The following is a 23,697-nucleotide window of genomic DNA, read 5'->3' as shown; positions in this document are numbered from 1 at the left end:
ATGCACAATAGTTTTTGATTTATCGTGCTAAATTTCGAAAAAAATACCCGAGTACCTACCTACGGAACCCTCGGTGCGCGAGTCCGACTTGCACTTAACTGGTTTTTTGGCCTAAATTCGTCCAAAGTTGTTCGTTGTTATTTTTATTTGTAACTAAAGCTTATTTGCGCTATGATTTGAACGGTCAAGCAAAAACGATTTAAAGGCTTCTTTAAATGAATAATGCGTCATACTAAGATTAACTCGGGAATCCACACATTACTATTCTACAAACTCTAGTAGTCGCGTTGAGCATCTTTTCGTCGTTCGTCCTATGTGGCCAAACTTTTAGGCGGGATATTTAACCTAGGAAAAGTGTCTACTCCGTAGATGACTGAAGTTTTATCTTTTCATATATTTTTTTCATATTATAATAATAAATTCATTCAAGAAATTCTGATAATAATATAAAAAGCTCTAAGTCAGTGTTGTAAATCAGAAAGTATTTACGGAGCAATCTGCCTCGCTAATGTGTCTCCTCGTGAACTGATGTTAATGGCGGCTTGGGTCAGACGACACGCCGCTGAATACTGACGGGCGTTAATGACTCTTGTTTTTTTTTTGGCCGAGTTTCGTCCAAAGTTGTTCGTCGTTATTTTTTCTTTTTAACGAAAGCTTGCCTTATTTGGGCTATGATTTAAACGGTCAACCATTTTCAAGAATTCTTCACATAAATACTGCGACATGCTTAAAGGAAGGAAAAATCCTACTAAATTAATGTAAAGGATTATTTAAATAATAAAAAAGCTGACAACTTTCTGGTACAAATAATCACTTACATCACTTAAACCTATTAGAACTACCAAAGCTTAACAGCCTTGGTAGTTCTAACCAGGTTCAAGTGATTTTGTGAGGTGGTGATAATAAAAAGAATACCTGGCTGAATTTGTTGTGGGCTCAGACCTGGGTGCGTTTGGAGCACAGTTTTGTTTGCACAGTCAGTGTTCATATTTTTTTTTAATTACAAATCAAAACAAAAAATCTCACAAAGTCTTTAGTTTGCCTTCGAATTATGTTAGTCGATTGATAAACAGCTCTTAAAGACTCTTTTTCGAAGGTTGTGATAATTTTAGTTCTTATTACGAAATGCGCGAACGTTCTAGAATTTTAGGGTTTTTCACTAGCGTAGTTCAAAGATTTAGAGGTCGATGATTTTTTCCTTACGCACTAACGTTACGATAATTATTGTAACAACTCTTATTTATAAAATTAGTTGAATATCTCATGAAAAATAGACCAAAATACTCCAATCTACCTTTTTTCATATAGCCCGTGTACGAGACATACTTTTTTTTTGGGTTGAAAATAACGGCTTTCGTTTGCAGATTTATGTTCGTACGGATAAAATCAGGGGCGGTGAAACCCTGCAGTGACTAGTAGGTTTAGTATGAGATTTCACATCTCGCTAAGCCCTAATTCGCACGAGCGTTAAAAAAACGTTAAAACCCGGCGTTGCGCTGAAAATATAAAGTGCGCTTTACAAAAGAGTTGACATGTAAACAGATACTTGGGAATGTATTTGTTCTATTTGAACGTTATTTTAATGGACGTTAAAAAAGCTCTCGTGCGAATGAGGCTTAACATTTGATCGGAGTGAACTAGAGTTAGGGGACTCTCGGTTTGATTCTGAATCGACGATATGTCAAATGTTAGGCTATGGTGACGTAAAATCAAACAAAAAAGGGCAACTTTACGTCTACCTGCGTGAGTAATACGAGTATTAACATTAGACGCGACGTACGTTTTGTTAGAAGTTCTCTAATTGTCGTGAACTGTGGTTTCATAGAATTCGAACGAATTATAATATGATGTACCTAATACACACTAGGTGATTCTATCCGAACAAAAATCGTGTCATATTCAGCTTTCAGAATCAATAATATGACACTGGGGCTTTTACCGATTACGGTAAAATGACAACCACATTGTACCGATCGCAATCATCTTTGATTGACCGACACTTGCTCACTATTGGCTACAATGTATTGTTGCAAATATACCATAAATAAAAATAAAAAAATTAACACCGCTCTACTTAGGCTGCATCATCATCTACTGTATGGTGTGCGACACGACAGACAGACATACAGACAGATAGACCAACATACAGACAGACCGATAGACAGAAAGATAACAATGTCATCCTTTAAGGGTTATTGTTTCCTTTTGAGGTACGGAACACTAAAAAACGTTAAAATGTTTCTTCTCTCGGATTCTATCAACGGTTGCGAGATGTAAACCCTCATACTAACCCCCAAGCTGATAGCATCAAGCTCCGCGGACGAGGGCCTGAGTGCTGAGTTAGAATTTTATGTAGGCTCGTGACCTTTGAAATTTTAAATAAGTTGGACACCCCCTTGAGTATTTAAGGATATAGGGTACGTGTAGATAAATTAGATACTGACTTGCTAATCCTTACGACTTCGTCTGAGCGGATTTAAGTTTTAAAAATCTTCTTTGAACGCATTGCTTTTCCAGGATAAACATTGAGAAATTCGCAGGCATGCAGGTTTCTTGTTTGGTTAAGTAAGTTAAGGTTGCCTGGTAGAGATTGCTCCAAGCAATAAGGCCGCCTTTGCACACAATTGTTTTTTCTGTTTTCTTCTTTCTGTGTTGTGTTCCTTTATATGTGTTTTTTGTGTGCAATAAAGTGTTTTATCTATCTATCTATCTAAGTTATATAAAACAGGGTGCTTGGTGCACTTCGACCGCCCGCTGTGCCAGATCCTTTTCCCACGCACAGGCAAACAGTGGAACCAACTACCATCGGTGGTGTTCCCACTAGATTACAACATGGGGTTATTCAGGGGTGGTCCAACAAATTCCTGAAAGGACAGTAATACATATGTGGTTCCTCTGGTGCTGGAAATGTTCATGGGTGGTGGTAATCACTTAGCATCAGGTGACCCGCCTGCTCGTTTGCTTGCTATTTTTACATAACTCTGAATGGTTAGAGGTGCGTGCTCGGGATCGAACTCCAGATCCCTAAATAAAAAGCCGAAGTCTACCTCTAGGCTATCATCGCTTTTACTGCAACTTTATATTCTAAAATAAAATAATAATAGCAATAAAAGTAACTGTACATTTTAAAAAAAAAAAAAAAAAAAAAAAGATTCCGCCCATTCAAAATTATATTGAGAAGGTTAGATGAAGTCGGTCAAAGAGTCAGTTAAGGCGATCTAGCGTCCCCCGCGCAGTAATAACGCTAAGAAGCGAGCATCGGGAGGAAATCTCGCCTAGCTACGTGACGCGAATATCGCATGCGATATTGATCCCGATAATGTCGTGGCCTTTCAGAATGTGACCCTTGGATATGTTTGGTATACAATCCGTAGAAAAAGTCAATTTCCGGTTTGCATAAATTTCACAGGGAGGTACGTGTGGCCTAGTTGTGACAACGCATATACATCTATTGCGATTGTTAGGTAACTTCCAATGGATAGGTTAGATGGGTGACCGATTTTGAAAATGGAAATAGATTTTTAGAGTTCCGTACCCAAAGGGTAAAAACGGAGCCATTCTTATGTCACTCTCTGAGTCTCTGTCTGTTCACGTGTCAGCTCGTAGACGAAATGAGTTGCAAACCTGAAATTTTGGTATTTGGTGTAGAATGTTGACCCAAAACCAAATATCGAATTAAAAATTCAATAAGCCGAAAAAACAGTAAGTACCTTAGAGAGATACTACATGCAAAATCTCATGTTTTAAAGCTAATGGTTAGAGTTATACGTTAATATTGTATCAGTTAGTCAGTTAAAGTATAGATTGGTATGTAGTTTGTACAGCAGCAAGCCACAGTCACGTTTCGTATGAAGGCGCGTGCGTCGCCAACTTTGCTGATTAAGTACCGCACTATTGCTAATGCAGTACCTAGCTAGAGTAAGGTAAAGTAAGTTAGGCTTGAGTTTCTGCTATACTGCCGTGTCATCTCATTAATAGAAGCGGTCAACTCTTCAGAAATGAGCACAAACCTATAAAAAAAGTACAAATCACAAGTACAGTCAACAAAGTCAATGTACGAGTAGGTACAGCTTAAGGCACTTGGTCTGGAAACATAGTATTTTGAACGCAAGTTTTCTTTATAACGTAGATCCCTGTTTATAAAGGATTTTCAGAAATACCAACAGAAGGAAGCTTTATAAGTTAGTATAAAGTACCTATGCAAATTATAATTGCGAAAGCTTCCACTGTTCGACATTTAGTATAAAGATAGCTTGCGTCCCGGAGGCATATTTACGTTTCCGTGTGCAACTGGAGGCAGTATTGCCTTAAAACACGCACGGTTTTGTGACGCTAATCATTTATTTCCAAATCCGTGTTCAATTACCCGATCCATCACTCACATCACATAGATCACTCAGTCAGCCTCCTTTTCCTTTTAGATATTTTGATATATCATGCAAAAGAATTGACACACATTTTGGATATTTTACTAAGTATAGGTAGGTATCCACTAGGCTGAAAGTTAAAACTATGTAGGCGACGCGTCAGCCAAAATACTTTAGCAAGAGATCGCGCAGTAATCCAATCAGAAGTGGGAACTAATAATTGTCATTCTGCGGAATTCAGTCCTGGCTCAAACAATCCTCGCAATTAGCCTAATGACATTTATTGAAATACTTCACGGAGGCGGAGAAGTTTGCGAATAATATGAATGAGATTAAGCAATCAGGGAGTTCATCGATTTAATTGAATTCCCGAACGTTACTTTAATCAATCAAAATTCCCACTTGGTTATAATATGAAAACGTTTATTAAGCTAGGAAAGTTATGGTCCAGTGATCGAATACGACTGGACCCTTTCAAGTAAAGATTTTTATAAATAAACCTGTGAGGATGATACTGCCATTGGCGCAATTAAAGTGCCAAAAGCCTACTTTGTCGTATTAGTTTACCGAAAAAACAAGTTAAATTTGAATTTCGCGGCCATATCCGTCGGATCCACCTTGATGACAAAATAATAATAATATAGATATAGGTGAGATTTCCAGTTATAGTCGACCGCATTTAATACTTAATATTGATACACGAGGCGCCCCGCAGGCCCGTGATGACATTTATAGCAGAGTGCTGCCCCGGACGTAAATATGAATTATGAGCCCGCCATTTTAAATATAAAATATGGACGGCCGCGCAAAACTTATGTTAAGCTGGGGCTTAAAAAACATTGCAGTATATTTTGTGCCACCTTCGTGGTGCTGAAACTACGAAGAAGTCTCGGGTTAGTTTCCGGTTGGAGTAAAGGAGATGTTCAATTCAATTCAATTTTATTTATTTGCTGAAACAGGTATAGATCGTTTCAACGAGTAGTTCCTATGGCGTTATGGTGGCTCCCCTGTCTGTCTAAGTTATTGGCACCATATTGGCACGAGAAGACGCAGATTTTTTTTACTTTTCATTTAACTTTCATTTCATTCATTCATGAAAATCAAATGAAAATAAACAAAATCTGCGTCTTCTTACGCCAATATGGTGCCAATGACTTAGACAGGGGAGTATTGCACATAAAAATGTTAAAATATTTTGTACGATGGTAGGGAACCCTTCATATGCGATGCGAGCCCGACTCGCACTTAAACGGTTATTTTTAATATCGAACTTCAATTATTTTTTTCTGTCACGCAAAAAAACTCTTACCCCCTTTCATCTACCTCTTTTTACGTGTTGAATTTCCGGAAAATATGTTTCAATAAATATTTAATAATGCCTGTAAAAACATGAAATTACGGAGAGAACATATTAAACCGCTCATTTTGATATAAAAATGAAAATACAAAAGTTTTTATTAAATATGCGTAGGTATATGGAATTTTACATTTAATTTGCGAATAACTTTTACAGCTTTCTAACAATGGTTCTAATATTTGCTCAATGAAATATAAGGTCAGGTGGGGTAAGAGGGACGCGGGGGGAAGAGAAACTGTAACTAGTAAAAAGAAAACTATAACGGCGAGCTCTATGGTCACTACGTTGATATAACAGTATTAGGCGTAGTTTATATATTCTTGGATAGATGGCGCTACAACACGGCAGATAAGCGAGTAAAAGAGAGAAAAAAAATCAGTTGTCAAACTAAAAAAACCAAGACCTAGCGGCGTTCCTTGTTTGTGTTATTAAAATATTAAAACATCAGTTTTGCGGTTGATTGCTATGGTAAGTGTAATTATTACGTTTAATCTTTATTTTCTACGTATTGTATTGTTTGTAGTGTGTGTTTTTAGTGCTTTTTCGATGTCAATAAAAACATAACCTTCAAAATGGCAAGCTGGGAAAGAGGAACGGCTGTACTAGGTTAAGAGAAACATATGTTCCTCTTTCCCGGTTTCAGGGGGTAACAAACATTTTTAAAATCCACTAAAATACCGGCTGACTTTTAAGTACTGGCCAAGATTTGTAGGATAAACCTACCTATGAATATGAACAACTTTTTCTAAATAAAAAGTCAGCTATTCCATACAAAAGTATCGATCAGCTGTGACCAAAATGTATGAAATACTTAGTAGATTTTTTTTTTCGAGTACGAAAGTTGGTCCCATACAAAAGGTTAAGGTTTATCCTACAAATTTTGGCCAGGACTTGAAAGTCAGCCGGTATAACACGTTCCGTAAATAGCCATGATTTGTTTAACTGTTTATTTGTTACAGAAAAAGCAAAATGCATCGAGCTTACGAAAAAAAGACCGATAGAAGTTCTTATCCGAAAGAAAAACTATTAGAAGCAGTTAGGGCCGTTAAAAGTGGCGCTTTGTCAGGTTATGCAGCCTCAAAACATTATGTTATAGTTATATTTCAAAACATTATGTTATAGTTTATATTTCACTACGAATGTTATTGTTTGTGACAGTATTTTTGTTGTGATACATTGTTGTTTACAATTACGCGTATAGGCCAAAGTGAGAAAAGTTCAAAATTGTTAGAAGTTTGTTTTGTTTCTTACGAGTTAATTTTTTAAATTGTAATTAAGTAAAGAAATTTACTAAAACCATATCTGTTTTTAGAATACATTTCTATCCCAACTATTCCGACCAATATTATAAAAGCGAAACTCTGTCTTTCTGTCTGTCTGTCTGTCAGTCTGTCTGTCTGTATGTCTGTCTGTCTGTCTGTTGCGTTTCCACGCCTAAACCACTGAACCAATCTTAAGAAATTTGGAAGGTAGGTAGCTTGACACCCGGGGCTAGGGGCATAGGCTTCATTTTAACCGATCACGGGACACTAAAGGGGGTTCATGTTTTGAAAAATTGTGCCAAGCGCGATATAACCAAAACGCGGATGAAGTCGCGGGCGGAAAGCTAGTTTTTAATACGTTCATTTAATACCAGAAAAAGTTTAGCACCTCTGACCTTACCTATATGTTCCTGTTACCCCAAATTTCGTTTTTGTATCCTATCAGCCTAAATAAGACCTTATTTTTAACGAGGTAAGGTTTTCATTCCCTTAACTCAAAAAAAAATTTAATACATGCTATATAAACACTTAAAAACACAAGTTATTACTTAAAAGTATCGAGTGTTCCTCTTACCCCAAATCTCGGGTAAGAGGAACATTTTTATGACCTAGCTTTGTTGCTAAATTGTGCCGTAATTATACGAACAATCTAGTTCTGTATCAAAAAAAATGTTAGTATATTTCAAAAGCGAAGATTTGTTTCAATTAATATCGAAATAAATGTATAATTTTGATAGCTGAAGGCCAAAATGTTCACAAACCAGTAAAGTATGTTTCTCTTACCCCACTTGACCTTAATGAATAAAAAAGTTCAAACTCAAATAGGTTCGGCGAATTTAATTTGTAAAGCTAGTCTAGGGTATTTTAATTTTATATTCCAGGTCACTGGTGTTAGGGCTTTTTATAATGCCCGTTTCACATTACTCCAGTTGCTAGGTCGATTGACATGAGTTATCCCAACTAAGGAATAATATAGCTATATCAATTAACTATTCCAGTCACAATTGATAGAGTACAATAGATTAAATATAGAGCGCCAACCCAATATTTCCTAAATAAATAGAAAAAAAATCCCACTGTATTTCGTCCACTGCACTAATATCAAAGCACTTTTTACTATCGTTTGTGTTGATGACAAATTAGCACTTAATTAGTACCTAATTGCGATATCGCCTAGAAGTAAGTAATGATCTAGGCAGTCAAGGTGGAAGCGGCGTAACTCGGAAGAGGCTTCTAGTTTCTACACGGCATCGGTGGCATTGCTTTGACAATAGTAACTAGCCATAGCTATGTGTTCCACCAGAAGAAAACAATTGCATTATAATATTATTATCGCCGAAATTACTAGACGGGTCTTTCTGAAAAAAAAAAATTACGTGCTACAACTCGTTTTTGCTTACAACTTGATGTTCTGTCATACTAATTATAATAGCTTCGTAGAAAACGATTTTTGTTTGATATAACCCTTATTTAGTTTAGTGACTGAACTGGATTGCTACTGGAATAATGTAAATAGCTATTAGTATTTTATTTAAACATTGCTCTTAAGTCTTAACCCTATGTGTTTTTATTATAAAAGTGTTTATAAATTCATACCAAGAAAACTTAGACTCTATATCCTACAAGTTTAGAGAGAAGATTAGCGTAAAGTTGTATAAAAATAATTAATGGCACGGAGTTTAATGAGAGTGCAACTCTTATCGCACCTGCTAACCCTACTTCTTTTCATACGGAATGAGTTTTATTTTGTATGTTTTCTACTTTAGGGTTGCCGCGGTCTTATGGACCTATAGTTTTTTATGGGGCTAGGGTTAAACTGTGAATGTGGAGTTAAAAAGGGTTGTTTTCATTTCCTTGGTGGTTCACTTATGCTCGTTAATTAATTTCATGTAGGGCATATATTTTTTAATGGCGATCTACCTAAGGTAATAAAGTTTTTTGAATTGGCTTTAAGTTCTACAATGTGCCCAGTCATAAAGTGCACAAACGAAAAGTCGTGAAGCGAGGCTCTTTATTGTATTTTTTTTTTGTTTCATTAAAGTTTTTTTATTTCTCCTTATGCATGAGTTCCTATGTCAATAAATGACTTATAAATTTACATATTTGTTTTCGATATCGTACGGAGGAAGGCACAGCCAAAGTGAGCAATTTAAACACACACTTATATTTAGGGAAAATGTCACACCCGCGACCAATCACGATCATTATTCGTCCTTTTCAATTCTATACAATTGTGCAAGAGAGAACACCCTATGTTAAGCTCGACTTCCTGAACAAAGTATGTTTGTAGATATCCTATTCGAACTCGCCTCATGAACTTCCAAGTTATTGTATTATGTAAAGTGGAATGAGAATATACGAATATAAGGATTATCCAAAGAAAATATCAAGTATACATACTCGTAGGTACGTGGGTACTAAAGGAGGACTAGATACGGGTACAACAATAATATGCCAATTTTTATTCTACCGTTGCATCCGTGGAGGTGAGTGCGCTACATATTTGCTCGCTGGAATATCAAAATACTGTTATGTAAAGAGCTTTTGTTCGTCTGTACATCGGTTTTATCTCAACTATCGTACAGTGGTAATAGTTTGTATATTTATTTGTTTGTACGTGCAGCGCATAGTACAAATTGAAATAAAAATCGAAAGTTAAAAAAAAAATTTGAGAAATATTTAGTTCACGTGAGCCAACATGACGAATATTATATTTTAGTAGCCTCCCTAGTCCTTGGTACACTGGTAAGCGCTGTGGTCTTATTAGTGGGAGGTCCCGGGTTCGATTCCCGGCAGGATTTGGAATTTTATAATTTCTCTGGTCTGGTCTGGTGGAAGGGTTCGGCCGTGGCTAGTTACCCTACTAGAAAAGCCGTACCGCCAAACGATTTAGCGTTCCTGTACGATGTCGTGTAGAAACCAAAGGAGATGAAAACTGCTGTACCCTTTTCCAGGTTAGCCCGCTTCCATCTTAGACTGCATCATCACTTACCACCAGGTGAGATTGCAGTCAAGGGCTAACGTCTTGTACTTGAATAAAAAAAATATCTTGTGGACATTTCAACACTTAACCACTGGTTCAAATGGAAACTCTAAGGCAATCATATTATTATTTAGCAATAAAATATCACTTGTTTTAACGGTAAAGGAAAACATTATGACGAAGGCTGCATGTCTGGTAATTCTTCAGGTAGGTATGTGAAGTCTGTCAATCCTCATGATCTCATCTCCTCTGAGATTTAAATATCTCAACACATTGTCTCAGTGAAAATCTGGATGAAGATAAAGAGAGCCACGTGATAACAGTAGTGCTATGTAAAAGTGGCATTATCATATTCAGTTATACCTTTGGCAGGCCGGGACACCGATGGCATCCGAATCGCAGTTTTCCGTTCGATACAACGCGTAGGTAGGTGTATTATTTAGGTATATGAAGGTTGCTAGTCGGGAGTAGGTATAGCAAAGTTACTATATTGGTTGACTTTGTTTAAATTTTCAATGGATTTAGCGAAACAATAATACATATTATATTAGGCACTTGATATAGCACAGCAAGATGCCTCGAGCGTGTAATAGCAGAAGGTAGTGTAGTTTCGTCATCTCATCTGATAAATAGGTTTCAATATATCTCAATAAATCATTTGCAAGGATCAACACAGTTGTTTATCAGCGGCTCCCAGCGATTCACTTGAAATCGCAAGTCCACTTAGTTGGGGGTCTTTCAATCCATACTATCCATACTAATATTATAAATGCGAAAGTGTGTCTGTCTGTCTGTCTATCTGTCTTTCACTGCCTAACAGTGTAACCGATTCTAACAAAATTTGGTACAGGGTTAGCTTATATCCCGGGGACGGATATAAGCTACTTTTTATCCCGGAAAATCAAACAGTTCCCACGGGATCTTCAAAAACCTAGATACACGCGGACGAAGTCGCGGGCATCCTCTAGTGCTCTATAATGTCAAATAAAACCTATGGACCTAATTTTTGCAATTGAAAATTTTAAATAAAACTTATCGTTAGTTTAATCCACAGTACAAATTGTACCCTCGTGGAATGGTGCCAAGAATACTGGCTGCATTTTTGCGCTGAACAGAAGGTTTACACAACCTACGAGGGAGTGCTGTTTTAGTACAATTATTAACAGACGGTTTCGGTCAACACAAACATTTGCGTAGGACGATTCTGCAAGCGTTGGATAATCCTTAAAATGCAAATTTGCACGGAACCAAATCAACACGACACTATCTAGCTTAGCGTTGCTTAAACGGACTTTTCTGGCTTCTGTATCTATTTGTTCAACACTTGGGAAGAGCTGTACTTTCTTTAAAGTCGGTATCGTTCTTTATTTTTAAAAGCCTTTTATCACACTAATATTATAAATACGAAAGGGATAGCGTGGGTCCAACATCAATGTATAATCTAATCAAATCTAGAGCTAATTAATTAGAGCCTCGATAGCTCAAGGGTTGAGGAGCGGACTGAATTCCGAAAGGTCGGCGGTTCAAACCCCACCCGTTGCACTATTGTCGTACCCACTCCTGGCACAAGCTTTACGTTTAATTGGAGGAGAAAGGGGAGTATGAGTCATGTTTGGCATGTCTAATATTCTTAAAAAAAAAAATTGCCTGTATATGACTGGGCAAAGACCGCATTCCGATTTTTCCACCACTCCCTACTCTGTACCTCTTCACGCCATCGTCGGCGTCGTCTTGGCTTACTACGCTGACGTGGATGATTCTGTGGAGTCCAGAACGAAGCAGATTTTGCCTACAAGTCATCTGACATACAGCTCACAATAACCTGCCCACAAGACCAATGTTGGCTATTCGCGTTTTAGAACGTATATCAGAACTCTTTACGTAATTCAAGTATACTGCATTCCATACCTCTTTGGCTTATCTTAAGCCTGGACTTTTCATAGTTTGTTAGGGTCAAAGTCTGAGCAACCATATTAATATTATGTGAGAGTTGGTAGAATACGCACGTCTAGCAAAATATACATAGAATTAATTTTTATATTGCTATTTGACGAAAACGAAAGCTTCATGAAAAATTCCAGGAGTGTATAAGTAGTTAGGAGACTCAAACTGCAGCTATTTTTCCCCACATAATATATTGGTACTGGGAAGCTGAAGCAGGCGTATTAATAAAACATGAGGCCGGGCCACGAGCGGCGGTGGTCACCTTAGAATAACGAATTTGAAACGTCCACGGCACTGCAGTTGGTTTATTGAATTGGCCCAAAGTGACGTTTGCGAAATGTCACGAGCGGCGCTGACTGATCACAAATAAATGCAATTTTTACCTTTTAGAGCTAGCACCACGTTTTTGCTAAAAGCTGTTATCGAAACTGTATATTTTTTGTAGAAATTGATAAAATCAATTGAGATCGTCGTATCTGTCGCAGCAGAATGGCATAAACCGAAAGTTGGCTATTAGGGATATGGCTATCTTCCGAGAGATGTTAAAACGACAATTCAATTAGACTACTTTACTAAACAAATCCAGTGATATCATAGAATACTATACAAATCTGTTCAGGCACTAAGAATTTATGGCGGAGTAAAGACACAATGCACAAATCACATGTACACAGTACACACATGAACCCTGAAAATAATACATTCATTTTTTAGCAATGTTGTGGTATTTTTTTATGGTTTCCTAGATATTTTCAACAAATTAAGCAATCACTCGTCACCATAGCTGGACATAGCGCGCTATCACGGGTTATTTTCACATGACTACTGCTACTAGTATTTATCTATTCATAGGCTCTATTGCTCCAAACGCTACGCTCTCGATAACAGCTCTAGCAACTTGCGAGTCTTCTAATTAGTGAATTCTGTAATTAGAGACTTCATTTGTATAGCTCTGACATTCTGATGCGTAATTTCCGTAATTTCTCACTGACAATAGATGCTTGTTAATTATAATTGCAGTAATTATTATTGAAGGGATCACAAGCCTCAGTAATAATAATTACAACGCAGAGATGAAACAAAAAGTAAGTAGGTAAACAAATTAAAAAACACGACTGCTCTGCCATATTATTATTTTTTCAAAAAAAAAATATACCTAGCCAGTATCACTCGGGACGATGTGTTTCTTACATATCTATGCCTTCTAACGATACCCCACACATCCAAAGTTCTGGCGTTTAGAAGTTATAGTGAAACAAAGAAACTCACATACATTACATCTATTGGAATTCTGAAAATATTATACTCCTTTTTTAGGTAGATAGTCTGAAAAAAACGCGTTAGATCAGTATTTTATTATAAAAAACACCAAAATCCTTAAAGAAAGTTTTCGTCAATTTCTTCACCTATTGCTATATCTGGATCTTTAGAGTTTCTAACAAAATGTTCCTCTATGCTTTGCAATGTTTTGTTTCTAGTTTCCGGTATGTATTTCCAAATCCATGCCAGACAGAATATTAAAATTATCGCATAAAGTAAAAATATCCCGTATATTCCTAAATGCATGATCAGCAATGGTACTATTTTAAGAGAACTAGTGTAGAATATGCTCATTAATGCAATATAAATTGATCCTGCCACCCCCCGGTGTCGTAAGGGTATAATTTCTGTGGCTACTCCAAAGGGAATCATATAGAGTGCTGTAGAAGAAAACACCATGAATCCCACTAAAAGATATAAACAAAGCATTGAGTCGGCAGCGATTGTACCTATTTCTTGTAAGTATAAAACAGTAGATAGCCCTAATAAAAATAGTACAGAGAACGCACCGCCTGTTAAAAGTATAGGTTTGTTGCCAAAATATTTGAGTAAAATCGGACAACTTAAATTACCGATTATGAAAGCTATATCTATAACAATCATGCCAATGAAAGCAGACTCACTATTTTCTATAACTTTACCAACTATATTGATCGCGTATACGACTATTAACAAGTTTCCACTCCAGTAATAAGAAGTTAGTAATACAAAAACATGAAAGATTGGTATGTAAAAATCTCGAGTGGTTATTTTTCGCCATACGCTCTTCATTAGTGGCGTACTGCGCTTTGCTGTTTTGGTGGTCATTTCGGCGCGCAAAAACTCCCTTTGAGCATTAAAGAGAGCATTCATCTCTTCAAGCGACTCTTTATTTTTGCCCCGTAGCCATGTAAAGGATTTTCTACTCTCCTCAAACCTACCTCTATAAGCCAGCCAGGCCGGCGACTCGGGCCAAATAAAACTGAAAATAATGCTCAATGCGAGCGGGAAGCACATAATTAGGCTTATTGTTTTCCAGTGAATGAAGTTTCCTATTGTATGAACGAATAGAACGAGAAACGTTTGAAAGACGCCGTACAGAACTATAGATTGATTTCTGATCCTTGGTTCAACCATTTCGCTGATAATCATCATGCAGACTAAGAGCAAGCTCTTGACGCCAGCGCCTTGGAAGATTTCAGCGATGATTATAGTAAGGGAGCTGTTGGCGAAACAGCACATGATCCAGCCGATCAGCACGGAGAGGCAGCATACCCGGAATCCCAGCCGCCTGCCCCAACGCTGCATCAGGTATGGGATGAAAATGCTCGGAGCACCGGCAAACCCGTGAACAGAGGCTGAAATAGATAGATTAATAACGCTTTTTAATAAAAAAATAGCTTGCTAACGAGCAGGTGGGTCACCTGACGTTAAGTGATAACCGCCGCCCATGAATATCTACTGCACCAAAGGAACCGCAAATGCCATCTATTTGGCAATATTTATGGCTTTAAATAGAGAAGCTTTTCGGATGATGGTCGCCAAACATCGTTTCGAAGAAGACACGCGATGATGATGATGATGATAGTTTTGAAGTGATTAGACCTACGTTCATTAATTCAGAAGTTATAAGGCCTTCACAGACAGTCAAGTGCAAATTCACTCAAGAAGACAGATACTTCGCTCGATCAAAAACACGCCACAAAAGCAGTTTTTTAAACAATTTTGGAAAGGATTAATAAATTACCGATCCATGATTCTGTGTCCAGATCAACTTGTATCAGACTGTCATTCGATTTCAACTGCTGCACCAAAACGCTGGGCAAACCCAGAACACCTCCTGTGGAGATGGCTGCGAGTAACGACGAACTCACCACGAAAAGCTGAAATTAAAGTTTTCACGAGTTTCACCCATTTTATACACACATCTTCTTATAATATATGTTATACAAATTAATGTTTGTTTGTTAGGGTTCCGAAACTGAAGGATGCCCACGAGACCCTATCACTAAGCCTCCGCCGTCCGTCCGTCCGTCTGTCCGTCTGTTTATCAGCGGGCTGCATTTCACTAATTAAAAAATATGTTCAAAAAGTAAAGTCTTCATAATGAGTTAGTTATACCATAACGTGTGCACTTCCATAATATAGGTATTAAATACTGTCCTTCAATGCATATAATATCATTGTATTAGCTGTAATGTTACACTTCGGGCCTCAGAAATAAATCAAAACAGAAAACCTTGATCTTTGCTTTTACATAAATTTTATATCAATCAGTTTGAAATTTAGGTACTCACTTGACGTAGCAATGGAATATTCATATTGTTCGCTTTGTTTCATAGAAATATACTATGAGGATTAAAACTTATCCAGACTCAACTAAAACAAAACACTAATAAATAAAATGCAAGGTTAAATTGCTGCCACCGACGTATTGACATTTCATACTTTTAAAGTCACAATAGCCGAATTTACATAATTATTATATAGTCTGTCGAACGTAAGCTGAGAGTGATTATTTAGAGCTTTTAGAAATCTGCAACACTACGTAGAATGTCACTTGTTGTTAGGGGTCCGTACCCAAAGGGTAAAAACGGAGCCACTCTGCTGTCTGTCTGTCTGTCTGTTTGTCCGCTCATCACAAGTCTCTAGGTTGTAGCTCTACAAAAACATAGTAAACTCTAAGGACGATTACGCACTGCATCCGAACCGAAAGGACGATTACGCACTGCATCCGAACCGAATCCGTGAAAATACATTCCGAGCATCGATGGTTTCGAGTCAGAACTGTTCGTATGGTAGCTTACCCACTAGCTCCGACTTCCGTTATCCGAGTTCTTTCCGTCATCCGTGAGAATATGTCGGATGTGTCCCTTTTCTGAGAAAACACAGATTTGTTTCTCAGAAAATAAGTATAAGGTCTGGTCTGTAAGGATTTTGCTCTAGAAGTATCAAACACGTTTATTACTAATTATACACAGGAATTCTCGACATATTTTTTTTATTTGCTGCGGTTTTTCACTCTCAGCTTTCACTAGACATAATTTTATGATATTATTGTAATATTATGTTTTCGACCGGTTTGATTACTATGCGACAGAGCATAAGAATGCTACGGTGGTACCAACCTAACGCAAACTAATGCTATTCTTGTCGAGATACTTGTATAATATTTCCTCACATTAAATTACTAATAATAGGTAGGTATGTATCTATAGCGTGTAATAGTTTTTTTTTTTTAATTTATAGACTAGTGCTTGGCTGCAATCAGACCTGGTAGCAAGTGATGATGCAGCCTTAAATGGTGTGCGCTTGCTTTTAAAATGCCAATTCACTCTTGACTTGAAGGTACCCATATTATAATTGGAGAGGAAAACTGACGCTGGGAGGGCTTTCTACATCCTAGCGGTTCGAATTAGAAATGAGGAGGCAAATGGCTTCGTACGTATCCGTGGAATTTCGACTACGTTCGGGTGCAGACCTTGGCGTCTACTCGTGTGCCTTGGCGATGCCCAGTACAATAGTAAAAATGTGAAGGAGGAACCAGGTCGAAAAGTTCTTGTGCACACTCCCCCAACAAACACCGATAAGTCGGCGACCTTACGGCGGTGATCGAGAATTTGAAGTTTCGCCAACAAAGGAGAGTCTTCGCCTATGAGTCTCCTAGCTTGACGATTAACAGCATTCAGAGCCGCTACTTGCCATCATACTGCAGTACTCCATGCACGACCTGACTTGTGTTTGATATTTAATTGCTTAAAACGCAAGTTACTACAAATAGCTAAAGAGGCCTAGGATCTAATCCCAGACCCTCCGAATAGGAGACCGAAGTCTTAAGCCACCAAGCTATTTCCGCTTTTAGCATCAATTATAATATTATTAGGTATGCCTTATCAAAATTACGTAAATAAGTCTGCATTTAAAGACGAGTGTTTATCGCTATCATAATTTTACTGAGTAGGTAGGTACATACTAATATTATAAATGTGAAAGTGTATCTGTCTGTCTGCTTGTATGCTATCTTTAATTATAATAAAATTGTACTATAAGGTATACCTACACAATGTTTTAATGAAGAAATGATGAATAGTTTCGGAGATGGAGGTCCGTCATGCTCCTCAATGGAGATCAGTATAATGGCTAAAAAGTAACCTTTTAATCATAATACATACCTAAACAGAATATAATATTATGGTACATAACACTTATATATTTTGTCTATAGAATAAGTAAGTCCACCCGTGCGAGGCCGGGTGGACAACAAGTCAACAATAAAATACTCATAAATATTAATGATTCGTTAAAGGCTCATTTGCGTAATTGTAAATGATTATCAAAAATTGTCGTGAAACAGTCTGTCGTGAGTGTTAAGTTGAAATATTGTACTTTATTTTCTAATGAATGTTTTTTGTGAAAATATATGAATGTGAGCTATTATTTTAATACGCAAGATGTTTTTTATCGTATCCGATTTCGATATTTGATAGAACTAAGGATTATAATATGGACTAAGAGTCAGCGCGCGCCAGACCTTCGTTATTTCTCTCTAATACCACATCAAAATGAATATTCCGTTACTACGCCAAGTAAGTTTAAGAAATTAGCTCTAGTATCGATACTAGACTGTAACTCACAAATTAGTCGATACTAGAGCTAATTTCTTAAACCGGACCTTATCGATTTTTATATAAACACGTAGAATACTACCATTATCGCAACTAGAATGCCATAAGCCTAGTTTGTCGTATTAGTTTACAAATTGCGAAAAATCAAATAAAATTTTGCGGGGATTCCAGACCCAATACTGAGTAGGTACGGGTCTCTTCTCAGAATAAAGAGTTCAGACCATTATAGATAACCACGTTGGCCAAGTGCGGATTAGCAGACTTCACACATCTTTGAGAACATTATAGCTAACTGTTAGGTATGCAGGTTTCTGAACGATGCTTCCTTCACTCTTAAAACGAGCATAGCTCCGAAATGTTAGTAGTGGGTGCTCAGAATCATACACCGGGCCCTCCGTATAGGAGGCCAGAATCTAAAGACCAGATAAAGTTAAGATTATTATTACTCCAGAAATAAATTGTTGATTTCAGATTTTCGTCGTGAGTTCCTCAATATTGGCAGCCATATCCACAGGAGGTACGATGGGTTTGCCCAGCATTTTGGTACAACAGCTAAAAAGAAACGACAGTCTGATACAACTTGACCTGGATACTGAAACATGGATTGGTAAATTTTCTCTTATTCGATTGCTCAGATTTTTAAAAACAACTAAGTAATTTTTTAGTTTTCCGTACCTCAAAAGGAAAAAAGAACCCTTATAGGATTACTTTATTATAATGTCTGTCCGTCTGTCCATTCCCGTTATTCTAGAATCATGAAATTTGGCAGGTAGGTAAGTCTTATAGCACCAGTACCTAAAGGAAAAAATCTGAAAGCCGTGAATTTGTGATTACATGACAAAAAAAATATTAAATGTTTTCATGAACAAATAATTTTAATATTTTCAATTTTCAAAGCAAGATAACTATATCAAGTGCGGTATCTTAATATGAAAGGGCTATACCTGTGCATTCTAAATTAGAATTTTACCCCCAGCAGTTGCTTAGGCTGTGTGTTGATGGTTTAGTCAGTCAGTCAGGATAAGTCTTTTTATAAGTTCTTTTTTCTTTCTTTCAGCTTCTATTCACGGCTTTGCCGGTATTCCGAGTATTATCATTGCATATCTAGCGCAGCGTTGGGGCAGGCATCTGGGCTTCCGGCTCGGCTGCCTGTCCGTGTTGGTCGGCTGGATCATGCTATGCTTCGCAAAGAACGCCCTTACCATGATCATCGCCGAAATTTTCCAAGGCGCAGGCAATAAGAGCTTGCTCTTATTGTGCATGATGATCATCAGTGAAATGGTCGAACCGAGAATCAGAAATCAGTGCATGGTACTGTACGGTGTCACACAAACAATTTTTGTACTCGTCGTTCACGCAGCGGGAAATTTCATTCACTGGAAAACAATAAGCCTAATTATGTGCTTCCCGCTCGCATTGAGCATTATTTTTAGTTTTATTTGGCCCGAGTCGCCGGCCTGGCTGGCTTACAGGGGTAGGTTTGAGGAGAGTAAAAAATCCTTCATATGGCTACGGGGCAAGAATAAAGAGTCGCTTGAAGAGATGAATGCTCTCTTTAATGCTCAAAGGGAGTTTTTGCGTGCCGAAATGACCGCCAAAAGCGCAAAGCGCAGTACACCGCTAATGAGGATCGTATGGAAAAAAATAACCAGTCGAGATTTTTACTTGCCAATCTTTCACATGTTTGTACTAATTAGCTGTTACTATTGGAGCGGAAACTTAACGATAGTTGTATATACGGTCAATATCGTTGGTAAAGTTATAGAAAATAGTGAGTCTGCGTTTATTGCCATGATTGTTACAGACATGGCTTTTATAATAGGTACTTCTAGTAATCCAATCTTACTAAAATATTTTGGCAACAAACCTATAGTTATAACAGGCGGAGCGTTCTCTGTACTATTTTTATTAGCGTTATCTATTGTTTTATACTTACAAGAAATAGGTAAAATAGCTGGCGACTCGACAATTTCTTTGTATCTTTTAGTGGGATTTATGGTGTTTTCTTCTACAGCACTATTTATGATACCTTTTGGATATGCAATAGAAATTATACCTTTACGACACCGGGGCGTGGCAGGATCAATTTATATTATACTTATCAGTGTATCCTATAGTACTTCTCTCAAAGTAGTACCATACATAATTATGCAATTAGGGGCACACGGGATTTTTTTACTTTATGCGTTTATTTTATTCATTTGTCTGACATGGATTTGGAAATATATACCGGAAACTAGAAACAAAACATTGCAAAGCATAGAGGAACATTTTGTAAGAAAAACTAAGGATCCAGATATAACAATAGATGAAGAAGCGAACGAAGATTTTAATTTAAATACTTTACGTAAATTAAACGCTTAGCACCTACAATTAATTATTGTTTTTTTAAATTACCTACCAAACATTTATGATTTTGAAAGAAATAATAGCAAACAGTAAGTACATTAAGATTTCACTTTTCATACAAGCGTGTAAATAAATAAAGTAAATAAATAAATTAAAACTCCCTTACGTCCGAGCAAAGTCAAACGACTCACTATAGATCTTAGTTTGATTAATTTTGGACTTTTTAGACAAATCAAATCAAATTCATTTATTCAAAGTAGTATTAGTAATATTGTAAGCCTTTTGGTCGTCTGAATTGTTAGATTTGTAAGATGAAAATATAGTAGTGATAATTAATTACGTAAACGTAAAACTAAAACAACGAGGGTTCCAAACGCGCCCAGGTCTGAGAAGAGCCCACAACAAACTCAGACTTAAATTAGACACAAGCAAAGGTAAACTCAATTGATTCCAATACTTAGTTAAGTATGCTTTTATTTTTAACCCCCGACCCAAAAAGAGGGGTGTTATAAGTTTGACGTGTGTATCTGTGTATCTGTGTGTCTGTGTATCTGTGTATCTGTGTATCTGTGTATCTGTGTATCTGTCTGTGGCATCGTAGCGCCTAAACGAATGAACCGATTTTAATTTAGTTTTTTTTGTTTGAAAGGTGGCTTGATCGAGAGTGTTCTTAGCTATAATCTAAAAAAATTGGTTCAGCCGTTTAAGAGTTATCAGCTCTTTTCTAGTTTTCTTGTAGAAAAGAAGGTTAGATAACCGTTAGGTTCATAATATTATGTCAATAGACAAATGTCAAGCTGTCAAGATGGACGTTGCCTAAATACATAATTATTTATTTGAAAATGATGTTTTGGAAAACTCAAATACTTTGGATCGTCGGGGGTGTTATAAATTTTTAATTTACACTTGTCTATCACGTATCACTCTAATAATAGACCGTCCAAGAGATTGCCATCAAAATAGAAATAGCAATAAAGATCAATTTTACGCTCGCCCGGTCCGAGACCGGAGTATTTTTCTGGGCAGCCTGCGACGGCCAAGCAATATCGTTTTAATTAACACTGGACAAACATTTGCTCAACTCTTGCGTCGTGATGAGCAAAACGAGATAAAACTATAAAGTACTTCGTGGATAAAACCTAGAGTTGGTTCCACAGAACTTTAAATAAGGTGATAGAAATGGTATCTAATACTAATTTGTTCTTTGTCAATGTACTCTGCAATCACGTAGAGCCCTTTATCACTCGGCTGGGCCGCTTGGGGAAGTTTCGAGATCTAATTCTCATCCAAAATGCCTCAGTGTTTGAAGACCAAAGTTTTCGAACAGTGTATATTGCAAGTGATGACATTTGGATTCAAGACATGGTCGCTAACTATGGGCTTTATAAGAAAGATCCAGAATCACTCAGCTAGCGACGGAGGGAGCTATGCTTGAAGTTTCTCTACATGATCAAATCAGAAATTAGGAGATCCGTAGGAGAACCAGAGCTGCACCAGACCTGGTGGCAATGTGCACGGTTCATAGTTGAACCGACCAAGTGCGAGTCTGACTCGCGCACCGAGGCCAAGGGTTCCGCACTCGGGTATTTTTCCGACATTTTGCACGATAAATCAAAAACTATATGCATAAAAATAAATACGAACAGACGGTCAGACAGACAGATAAACACACAGACAGACAAACCAGCAGACAGACAGACAACGAAGTATCCTATAAGGGTTCCGTTTTTCCTTTTCGGGTACGGAACCCTAAAAACTGATAGATGTTAGAGTCCCAACTCCCAAGGTATTAAAATGTGAACTTGCGCCAGAAAGCGCAGCGTTGAGAAATAGGTGGGCAAATATGAAACGAGTCGCAGGGAGTTGGATTCAGGTCCAGCTGTGGAAGTGGATGTCTATTGACTGATGATGATGATGAATCATGTCGTTATAATAGCCTCTAATATTTGGAGACTGTGGTGCGGTTCATCTAATTTCTAATAATGTCGAAGTTTCTAGTTTCAGATTTGATAGTGTGACACAGATACGTTAAGAACGTTGAGTAAAATTTATTAATAATTGAAGTCGTTAATAAAATCCTAGTATTAAAAAGATTTGAATTGTAGTTGGTAAGAAGCTATCGATTTTTTTCTTTATAGTTTTTGATTTCTTTGATTCTTCGGGGTAAAATGTAGCATAGTCACTTGTCTATACATTCTTCTTCTTCTTCGTCGTATCACTCTTGGCAAAGTGGTCGTGGTTATCACGAAGCAACGACTTTGTGGGCAGATGTTATACGCCTCACGAGCATTTACCACTTCTCCCTGCTGGCTGACAGTCTGGTACACTCGTGCAAGGGACCGGACTTAATTTGTTCGGTCCATTGCATGGGCGATCTTCCCCTATGGGCATCTATACCATCTTGCAGCAAATTGCGTCGATCCGTTGCTCCAGTGTGACGCGATTGAAGGACAACAATCAATAAACTAACACACAAAAACACTTTTGCATTTATAGTCCAGTGATTCCAAATGGAATAAGAATTAATATTGTTTTGTGGAGTTTTTAGTTGTCTGTCTTAGGTGACCGTGTGTCACAAATATTACTGAAGCGAGCGAGTAATTAGGTGAATCTAGACATAGACTCCGTGTAACAATGGCTTTGATTAGTAGATTACTAGGTACGGCTGTGTGCACAGAACTGTCGCCTGCCTCAATGGAGTTATATGTTCCATTCGAGCTAGTTTGTTGTTGATTATAATAATGATAGTTTAGACTCATGCCTTATTCAAGCAAGATCCTGTACTAAGCGTTTCCATCTATTGTGTCAAAAGCCAAGTATACTACCCAGATTGCTAAGAGTTTCTCGGAGCGAGGCTGGGGATCCAAGGTAGATACTACAGAAACATAAATTGAAGAGAATTATTTGTTTATTTAAAATTGGAACTTTTTAGTTGTCTATCCGTGGGGTCCTTGTGTCACAAATATTACTGAAGCGAGTGAGTAATTAGGTGAATCTAGACATAGACTCCGTGTAACAATGGCTTTGATTAGTAGATTACCAGGTGCGGCTGTGTGCACAGAACTGTCGCCTGCCTCAATGGAGTGATGTGTGTTCCATTCGAGCTAGATTGCTGCAGGTTTAGACAGCATTGTTGCTTGCAATTCCAACCCTTGACACAAGCGTAGGGCGATACCGCATATCAAGATTGTATTGTATATCGTGCTATCTGGTAATAGGGTTTCGGCTGAGATCTATGAATAGACTCCCTGGGGTTATGAATGGTCACTAACTCTAAAGGCCGATTCACACCAATTGCGTACAAGTGAAACGTGCGTAGTGACGCGCGTAAACCCCTAACACACCGGGTTACGCATATGTCCACGCTTTACGCAAGCGGTGCGCCATGTTTCATACAGTTCCATACATCACAACGCAACGGCACGCGCTACGTCTACGCTTATGCAACGCTTACGCAGCCTGTCTGAACGAGCTATAAGAGTTACAGGAAACAACTTGTAACGTCTTTGAA

General features: G+C 37.6%; 2 protein-coding genes across 4 annotated transcripts; one reads left to right on the top strand and one right to left on the bottom strand.

The window, feature by feature from the left end:
• Positions 1 to 13,113: 13,113 nt before the first annotated feature.
• Positions 13,114 to 16,334, bottom strand: LOC123866484 (facilitated trehalose transporter Tret1-like). 3 transcript variants are annotated; one of them, XM_045908083.1, is made up of 4 exons: positions 16,291 to 16,331; positions 15,510 to 15,591; positions 14,960 to 15,095; positions 13,114 to 14,570 (listed from the first exon to the last, which is right to left on the bottom strand). In XM_045908083.1, the coding sequence occupies exons 2-4, from the start codon at positions 15,531 to 15,533 to the stop codon at positions 13,291 to 13,293; spliced, it is 1,440 nt and encodes a 479-aa protein (XP_045764039.1). In that variant the 5' UTR covers positions 15,534 to 15,591; positions 16,291 to 16,331; the 3' UTR covers positions 13,114 to 13,290. The 3 variants fall into 3 exon arrangements, with proteins under 3 accessions (XP_045764039.1, XP_045764040.1, XP_045764038.1); XM_045908084.1 differs by lacking the exon at positions 15,510 to 15,591 and having other exon boundaries at positions 16,020 to 16,334; XM_045908082.1 differs by lacking the exon at positions 16,291 to 16,331 and having other exon boundaries at positions 15,510 to 15,912.
• Positions 16,335 to 17,774: 1,440 nt separating this feature from the next.
• Positions 17,775 to 23,310, top strand: LOC123866280 (facilitated trehalose transporter Tret1-like). Its single transcript, XM_045907733.1, has 4 exons — positions 17,775 to 17,798; positions 18,309 to 18,444; positions 18,895 to 19,659; positions 23,222 to 23,310. The coding sequence occupies exons 1-4, from the start codon at positions 17,775 to 17,777 to the stop codon at positions 23,308 to 23,310; spliced, it is 1,014 nt and encodes a 337-aa protein (XP_045763689.1).
• Positions 23,311 to 23,697: the final 387 nt, after the last annotated feature.

The sequence above is a fragment of the Maniola jurtina genome, chromosome 6 (genome assembly GCF_905333055.1).
Source record: "Maniola jurtina chromosome 6, ilManJurt1.1, whole genome shotgun sequence".
Classification (NCBI taxonomy): domain Eukaryota; kingdom Metazoa; phylum Arthropoda; class Insecta; order Lepidoptera; family Nymphalidae; genus Maniola; species Maniola jurtina.
This window is presented reverse-complemented; position numbering and strand designations above follow the sequence as displayed.